The following is a 9,541-nucleotide window of genomic DNA, read 5'->3' as shown; positions in this document are numbered from 1 at the left end:
GGGTGCTTGTACTCATTATTTGCCAAGTCAAATCAATTTTATTTGTATAGCCCAGCGTCACAAATTACAAATTTGTGCTAATAACCTAAAAAAAAGAAAGAAAAAAGTGTCAACACCAGTTTTGATGCATGCCCTCATATTCATAAGGTGGAACCTAGTTTATAACATTTGACAATCCAACCATCTTAAATTTCAGTATCAAGTGTTTTTCTTTAATGGGTTTGTTTACCTTGGCATGTGCTTCAGCCTCTCCATGCATCATCAAACTGGCAATAAGAGGGGAATCTACTGCTGGCTTACGTTTATCGTACGTATAGCCTCTCAGAAGTGGTCATTTCTCCGGTGGGTTATTTTCATTTATTTATTTTTGTTGCGGCAAATGCATATATTCTTCAAAAAGTTATGTTTCTCTATCTCCTGAACCTTTTAGAAACATTTACTTAAGATGTTCTCCTGTCCCTCCTCTTGAGTGCAACACCTTTTCAAGGCGGGTAATGAGCAGGAGCAATGACGGAGTCTGAGGTAACCTCGGCCTGGGGTCCCACCGGGCTCTGTTCAGCTACCTCTCAAACTCTTATCGACTCACCTCCTGTCAGCCATTATCCACTCCGATTAGTATTTGAGAGAGTATGAAAGATGGGTAAACACCTTCCCTAGCCCGGGGGAGGGGAGGGGAGGGGAGGGAGGGAGGAGGAGGGGGGCTGTGAACAATAAAGTTTTATTCTTCCAAGGTTGCGTTTCTCACAGTTCAGTGATCACACAAGGTGAAGTCAGAGTGACACGGAGCTCACCGAGTGTGGAAGGATAACAAACACACCAGCCAAACCGTGTCTTTCTCAAGGGCTCCATGTTGACATCTGTTAAAGCGACTGAAAAAAACAAATATAAAGGAGAAAAAAAACCCACACTTATGCTATTAGATTAAGCTGAGCCCATAGGCAAAATCGGCTTTAATGTTGGAAGTATTGCCATTATGATTTCGTTTTACACCAAAATGTGTGTAGCATTTCATAAAGAGCTGTACTACCACAAGACGCGCGTACTCTCACTGACCCGAAAAATTAAAAACCCTGCCAATGCAGGAGTGCCCCCCCCTTTCTATTTGCATATGCCACAACATAAACAGCTGTAAGCAACAGCAACCCCATTTCCACACTGACTTTACGCCTGAACAGATGACAGAGAACGGGTATAAAGCATGATCTAACACACTTTGAAAAAGGCATGACGATGGTTGCCAGAAAGGGGGGGGGGTTGAGCATCGGCAAGACTGTGGACTTGATGGACCAGAACACAAGACACCTCATTACTTGTTATGGTTTGGGCCATAACACAGTATGACCATTGATATCTCAATACAATTGTGGGGTACAATAACTAATTTCAGAACACACAACCCATCACCCTCTTGCCTGTATCGGGTAGCCTATAACAGCAGACGACCATGCAGGGTACCTCCCCTGTCCATAGTAAACCACATAAGGTGTTTGCAGTGGGCTGAGACATCAGCACTGGACTGTCCATGAATGGGTCTTGCTTTGATGAATCCCAGCTCTAACTGTACCTCTACAATGATGGACTGAAGGTGTGGTGTAAAAAAAACATGATGCAAAGGACCCAGAATGCATGGTTATGACTGTACAGGTCGGTCGGGGAGGTGTAAAAGTTTGGGGAGTAATCATCTGGCATACAATGGGTGCGTTAATACCTGTACATCCCCACCTTGATGTGATGTCGGAGCATAACTTAACATTGTGGCAGACCAGATTCAGCCATTTATGGCCATCACCCACCCAAAGAGGATGGGTGCTTTCAATAAGGTAATGCTCCCCGTCATAGTGCAAGATTCATCCAGGGATGATTTCAAGAACATTCAAGTAAAATTATATTAATAATCTGCCTGTCACGACCCCCTGATATGAATCCCACAGAACACATTTGACATGAACCTCATAGGAGCATTTGTATGAGGCAGCATCTACCCATTAACCTTGGGGTGCTGCGTGAAGATCTGAGGTCTGCATGGTCAGATTTAACACCGGGACACTACAAGACCCTTGTTGAATCACTGCCATGATGTGTAGCAGACGTTATTAGGACCAAAAGTGGTCCAACATGGTACCGAACTGGGATTTCTATTTTTCTGGTCATGGAATGCATCTACACAGGTTTCATGTTGTTGCCCTGATATATTCATGACGGTGAAATGTTGAACAGAAATGCACACATGCATTGCAAATCAGGCTCAGGTGCGAGAAAAGCTAAATTCAAGAGCACCAAAAAAAATAAAAATAAAAACTTCCAGGGAACTCAAAAATGAGTGTGCCGGGGCATCCGGGTAGCGTGGCGGTCTATTCCGTTGCCTACCAACATGGGTATTGACGGTTCGAATCCCTGTGTTACCTCCGGCTTGGTCAGGCGTCCCTACAGACACAACTGGCAGTGTCTGCGGGTGGGAAGCCGGATGTGGATGCATGTCCTGGTCGCTGCAACTAGCGCCTCCTCTGGTCGGTCGGGGCGCCTGTTCGGGAGAAAGGGGGAACTGGGGGGGAATAGTGTGATCCTCCCACGCGCTACGTCCCCCCTGGCGAAACTCCTGTCAGGCGAGAAGAAGCGGCTGGCGACTCCACATGTATCGGAGGAGACATGTGGTAGTCCGCAGTCCTCCCTGGATCAAGAGAGGGGGTGGAGCAGTGACCGGGACGGTTCGGAAGAGTGGGGTAATTGGCCGGATACAATTGGGGAGAAAAAGGGGAAGAAAAATAGTGCCAATATTCCCTCTTGTAAAAGGTTAGAACGTTTCCATTACCTTGGTTTTTTTTTTAAATACATACTTCTGGTTTATATATGCTTGCATGAGCAAACATGCTCACATTTAGGAAGACACCTTAAGTGATTGGTTTTGATACGTTTTGATCTTTAACTGATGAACTTCCGGTAGCAATTATATTTTCCTAAATCAGTACTTTGGAATTTAACCTTCACTCATCCTTCAGTTTACACATCATTATTCAACTGCATCATGCAGCATTTTATCATAATCGTTAAGTACAAAATTTGATTTTGCCCCATGTGGAAAACTTGTTGCAGCAGAAAATCCCCCCCCCCCACATGGAGTGAAGCTGAAACACTGCAGGAAAATCAACCAATTATTTTACGATAATTCAGCCCAACACTCACTGGCTGCAGTCATGAAATGAAGTAGGCCCTCCAAATGATCATCTTGCCATAGTGGCTGGTGAACATACTTATTCAGCTGGCAATGCTAACTACATGAAATGCTCTCCAAATGATAACTGATGTTTGCCAAAATGCCTGGTAGGGAATATAAACATACAATCTACAGCCAAGTGGTACAGCATTTGACTTGTCTGGTTGTAATCGTCCCACAGTGGAATCCATACATTCGTACCTGTTCTTTCCTGAATTAATGGACACATTAACGACAAAGACAACCAAAATAAAAATGAGACATGCGGGTCAAAACACATAATGCCCTGCATTTTTATTTCTTTTTGTGAGAATTCAAGAAGATTCTTTCTTTCCCATGTTTCATGTGGGGAGGGGGTGTCTACAAAAAACAACAACAAAAAGTCGTGAATCAACTGGGCCATTGGAATGGGCACTGGGATTATGGTACAGACAAAGAGAAACTACAAGTAGCCTTGTTCAGTACCAAACTCTTCACAGAAGAGAGCTCATATGTTGTTTTTAAATTTTTTTTTGTTTTTTGTTTTTTTTTTCCCAAAAGGAAGGCACCCGATAACTTATGGTTCATGGCCTTGCAGCCTTCTGGAGAATTCTACACCCAAAAAATGGCCATTTCTTTTTCTTCCCCCCCACTCAATACATTTTTTTCCTTCTTGTATTACATAGAAACTGGAATGATGTTTAATGTCCAACAGTTACTGCATTTTTTTCTCCCTTATATCTGTTATTTTTTTGTTTTAGAACAACAAGTAACAAAAGAATGAAGTCTTTCAACGAGGATCATACAGGCAGATAAAAAAATAACAAGTTTTTTCACAAAATAAGAAGTGTGAGTCTGTTTGGGGGGGATCTGTTTTTAAGGGAAAAAAAAGTTAATAATCAGGCCTGCTGGCATAAACCAGAGACCAAAATAATATAAAAAGCAGCATCAATCAATGAAACTGGAAAAAAAATAGTGCTTAGATAAGTCAGAAGCAGCAAGGTCTTCTGGGAAAGTCTTCATCCCCATTGTTTTGTTACTTGTCACTGGAATAATTTATGTATGGAAGAGCTTTGCAGGAACAGATTAACCCACTCACAAACTGATGCCTCAGCTGAACAAATTCACACCTTTTCCTCTCCTTCCGCCTGTCCCGGTCATGAACGCACATCAGTGTGGCTTCACCATGACAGCAGCGGAACAACCAGGGGAGGGAAACCCAATACCACGCGCAAAACCCCGGCCATGTTCACAACATAGGGGGGGGGGGGGGACAAAAAAACAAAAACCAATTACAGCGACAGAGAGAGAGAAGTTAACATCTAGCTAAACACCGACAACAGCAGGGGAACTGGTGAAAGGTAGTGTACAAAAAGAATGATGGGAACAAAGGAAAAACCAAAAAAACCGGATGATTGAAATGAACAAACAAAACAAAAAACAAACAGCTTTGTAAACACGGCACAATAAATAGATCAAACAACAGGTTCCGCACCATGCACGTGATGACACTTTACTGCGATGCAACTCTCAAACCTCACACTCGCATCAGTTGGAGTTTGTCGATTTTTTTCTTTTTAATTTGATTTTTTTTTTTAATTTCCCGAGTGCAAAACATCACAAATGAACAATTCTGTATTCAAGTAATGTTATATACAAGAAGAGGTATAGGAGGAGGAGGTGGAGTCGGGGTGGGGCAGGGGGTATTACAAATATGCAGTACTGTACATATAATCGCCATATTCATAATTTACAGACGCTGATCTTATTGAACAGTAACAAATGGGGAAACGGGGGGACAACTTTACGAGACGAGCATTGCAATTAAGTCCCAATAATTGTTGCCATGGAAACACAGCATTGCTGTGCTCATTCTGCCGCAGCTTGCATTCACGACTCTTACAGACGATGCATAGCACCTTAGAAAAAATAAAAATCAAATAAAAAAAATAAAGGGGGGAAGGAGGGAAGAAAAAAAAAGAAAAGGAAAAAAATCAAACAAAAGCCAAGGAACTAGGAGGCTTCCCTCCCCTGGTGTTGTGCGTAGGAGGCTACGTGACCTCCATGGCCACTGTGTTCTCTGATAGACTGTTCAGTGCCGGCTTGTCTTGATCGTGATTCTCCCTGTGGAAGAGCAAAGGACATCACTCAAAGTTCACAGCGCCTGAAATCCTCCAACACACAACTCTTCACAACTCTTAATTTTTCCCTCTATAGATCAGGCAGCTTATATTTCAAAGTCATTTCTTGTGGGTGATAAATCCAATGTTTTACTATTTTACAAGACAGCACACACCTATATATATATATATAAAGAGAGAGAGATAGAGAGAGAGAGAGACAGACAGAGACAGACAGACAGAGAGATGATGCAGGTTTAATCGATTAGACATCAGACCTGGTCTCAGTGTAATACACAGACTCGGACCAATTTATCTGGCATAGCCTCTTACCCAGCGGTTCTCAACCTTTTTAAGTCGTAACGCCCCCCTCCCCCCAACAGCACTGGGACATTTAACTCACAACACCGTGATGCAAACACATTGATCACTCAAACTGTCTGCATGAGACTGTTCAGGGATTATTGTAATGTAACACATGAAATCTACCAGACTTACACAGAAAGACCATTGCTTTGCCCACAGACAGAACAACAACTAATTCAATTTTGGCTTTAAGTGGTGTTGATAGATTTATTGAAATAACGGCACCCCATGTACACTGACTCTCACAAACACACTCAAGTCAAATCACTGGTACAGGCGATGGGATTCCCAGTCTAAAATATGTTATTTTATTTTCCCCGTGGCGCAGTGGAACTGCTGCTGTCGGCTATGCGTCGCAAACGGTGGTCACTCAAGCAAGCGTGTCCCACTAAACGTACATTAACCTTGTTGTTCTGTACTGCACCTGCTATTACTCTGCTGTTGTCCTCACTGTCCTTTGATTGCTGCAGCTTACATCTTTGTAACCCTTTATTTGAAGGGGTGTGCATAACAGTCATAACCATGACACAACACCTGTCATGAACATGGAGTCTTAATGAATGTTTATGACTGTTGTTATTAAGCATCATTTGGCTAATTATGTCATTTTAATGAAAAGTTGAAATTGCTTGAGATGTCTGTTTTCAAACTACAGATGCGTGAAATGTATCAAATTGAGTGGCTTGATCCCACTTGGGTTCTTACAACGACATCTCAAACAATATCAACTTTGCATTAAAAATGACATAATTGACCGAATGACACTCGTCTCATCTCATTATCAGCCGCTTCTCCGGGGTCGGGTCGCGGTGGCAGCAAGCTAAGTAGGGCACTCCAGATGTCCCTCTCCCCAGCAACACCCTCCAGCTCCTCCTGGGGGATCCTGAAGCTTTCCCTGGCCAGATTGAACATGTAGTCCCCCCAGCAAGTTCTGGGTCTACCCCGAGGTCTCCTCCCAGTTAGACATGCCCGGAAAACCTCCAAAGGAAGGCGCCCAGGAGGCATCCTAATCAGACGCCCGAACCACCTCAACTGGCTCCTTTCAACGCGAAGGAGCAGCGGCTCTCTGAGCTTCCTCCGGATGTCGAGCTCCTCACCCTATCTCTAAGGCTGAGCCCAGACACCCTAGAGGAAACTCATTTCAGCCGCTTGTATCCACGATCTCACCCTTTCAGTCACTACCCAAAGCTCATGACCATAGGTGAGGGCTGGAACAAAGATTGAATGGTTTTGGGTTTTGATTACATTTATATAGCACTTTTCTAGACACCCAAACGCCTCATATTGAAGGGGGTAACTCACTTTTACCACCACCAATGTGTAGCACCCACCTGGGTGATGCACAGCAGCCATTTTGCACCAGAATACTCACCACACATCAGCTTGAGGTGGAGAGGGAGGAATCATTGAGCCAATTTCATGGGGGGATGATGAGGTGGCCAGATGGAGAGAGCCAGGTTGGGAATTTTGCCAGGACACTAGGGGACCCCCTACTCTTTGCAATAAGTGCCATGGGATCTTTAATGACCACAGTGAGTCACTTAATGGCAAGAGTCAAACATTCATAAAGAGTCCTTCATGTTCATGAAAGTGTAATGTCAGTCTTATGCACACCCCTTCAAATCAAGTGTGACAAGTCTTTGATATATCAGCTATAAACATTAACATTATTCTTCTGCACTGCACCTGCTATTAGTCTGCTGGTGTCCTCGCTGTCCTTCCATTTTCTCGACAACTGTTCCTCCATGCAAAATAGCCACCAAGACCACTGGATCCCAGGGTCCTCTTAAGAAGCTGATGCTTAAAATGTATCCATATTATCTGCACAGAAGCTGTTATTGCTGATGCCTTCAGGTGAATCAAACAATAATTGAATGTATTTTTAAAGATGACAATGATTTATGTTCAATTTCTGTAACATTCAATGCCTGCAATGTTTTTTCATGCTGATCCTGATATGAAGAATATTATTATTATCCACTAAACGTACAGACATTTAGTACTGTATTGCTCTCTCAAAGAAGTCTTAAAGTATACTAAGGGCCAGCACAGAGCACACTACCGCCTTTTATATTGTGACAGCACAGCAATGAAAGAGACAGTACACCTATATTTCACGAGGTGCGCCGTGGGTCTGGATGGTTTCGGGCTCGTTTTCTCCACAACCATCTGGTGACCCCCGCAAACTATCTCGTGACTCCCAGGTTGAGAATCAATGCTCTAGCCCACTGTTAGAATATCGCAATCTGTCTTAATCTAAGCAGTTCTAGCCTTTAAAGTTTGTTTTTATGAAACCAACTACATATATACACATTAAAAGCATATGTGCACACACACCTACCCCTCCCCAGCATGTTCTCACCTGGGCCCCATGTCCAGCGATGAGCCCGAGGCTGTGTTGACCTTGGGCTTCTGACAGTTGGCGGTAGCTGCAGCTGCCGCAGCCAGCTTTAAGGCGGACGTTGATACGGCCGCATTGAGTGTCCGGGGGGCATGTGCACGCTTGGTGGTAGAAACGCCCAGGCGGAGGCTGTTGCTGCTGTTCCCTAGCAGGACCTGAGTGGTGGTGTTAGTGGTGTTGGCATTGGAGATGCTGGCAGGTGGATGAGCGGTGCCATTGTTGTTGTTGTTGTTAGCGGAGGCAGAGGAGGGGGTGTGCATGGTTGAGGTGGTGCTGGGGTGGAGGAAGGCGGGGCTTAGGGTGGTGGTGGGCGGGGCCGGGGCTGCAGGCGATGGGGACGCTGTGCTCGGGAGTTGCAAGCCCCTGTAGACACCTAGTATGGAGAGGTCATGGAGTATGGGCATGAGTGGGTGATACGAGATAGGTTTGATAATGGGTTTGGTTGGGATTTAGAGAAAGAGGGTTCTTAATTAAAAACCATTCTTTGCAAAACACTACTATTAACCCTCAAAGGACCAGAATTTGACTAAGCGCCTGACACTTTCTGTATTACTTCTGTGATTTCCACTTTCTTGAGCAGTGAAACAACCTGAATTGCTCAGACAGAACATGTAAAAAATATCTCATGAAAGATGTTGTACATTGTCGTAAAGGTCCAAACCTCCAGTTTAACACGCAATTTACCATTTTCGTCTATGACAAGCGGTTCAAAAAATTATTAAACTTTCTATTAAGCATGATATTTTGTCGCACCTGTGTGACAAGAGTCCTTTGAGGATTAATTATTTAAAACTTTTTCCAAAACAACTTTTAAAAAAAAAGAAAAAAAAAAGAAAAAAGTTGTTGCCACACCAAACAAACAAAGACAAACCAAATCACAATAATTTTGTTCCTCCAATCATAGAGGGCCATAATAGGAAGAAACAATGCCCCAAAAAACAATGGTGACTGCAATATCTAACAAAACAATTAATATTTTGCTTCAATACTGGTACTGAAGTCTTTCTACGTTATTCTTTAATCATAAGCAAAATGGGAAACTTTGTAGTTACCCTGATCCCTGACTACCTAACCCTGTTCTCTGTCATGAGGGGTGGGATCACACCTGAGGGTGAGAGGACGCCATTGACTCCACTTCCCAGGGCTGGGTCCTCCTTTGTCTTCAGGGCCAGTAGCTGGTCTGTGGTGACTACGGCTGAGGCAGCAAACTGGGCGCTGGCCTGGTCCAAAGTCTTCAACACCAAACCCTGCAGAGAGCGAGAGGGGAACAGCAAGGGGCAGAGAGGGAGGAAGCCAGATAGGGAGAGAAACGTTTAGCAAAAGTACGAAGTAGAAAATATAAGACAAATGGCAAAACATAAAACAAAATTTAAAATAGAGAGGTGGGTAAAAATTGGAGAAGCAGACAAGGAGAAAGGGTGGAGGAAAAAGGGGCTAACAGCAGCTGTCAGGCAGCTCTTCAGC

The 9,541-nt window shown here is 43.8% G+C and overlaps 1 protein-coding gene across 2 annotated transcripts in view; it reads right to left on the bottom strand.

The window, feature by feature from the left end:
• Positions 1-3,481: 3,481 nt before the first annotated feature.
• The window catches only part of LOC130123430 (enhancer of polycomb homolog 1-like), a 57,062-nt gene continuing 51,002 nt past the window's right edge, over positions 3,482-9,541 (bottom strand). For both annotated transcript variants that reach the window (XM_056292590.1, XM_056292589.1), the window contains 3 exons: positions 9,183-9,324; positions 8,039-8,450; positions 3,482-5,314 (listed from right to left, as the gene is read on the bottom strand). In XM_056292590.1, the coding sequence (XP_056148565.1) occupies positions 5,242-5,314; positions 8,039-8,450; positions 9,183-9,324 (627 nt within the window). In that variant the 3' untranslated portion in view covers positions 3,482-5,241. The remainder of the gene's footprint in view (positions 5,315-8,038; positions 8,451-9,182; positions 9,325-9,541) is intronic.

The sequence above is a fragment of the Lampris incognitus genome, chromosome 14 (assembly GCF_029633865.1).
Source record: "Lampris incognitus isolate fLamInc1 chromosome 14, fLamInc1.hap2, whole genome shotgun sequence".
NCBI classification, from domain to species: Eukaryota; Metazoa; Chordata; class Actinopteri; order Lampriformes; family Lampridae; genus Lampris; species Lampris incognitus.
The sequence above is the reverse complement of the archived record's forward strand: the minus strand, read 5'-3'. Positions and strand labels throughout refer to the sequence as shown.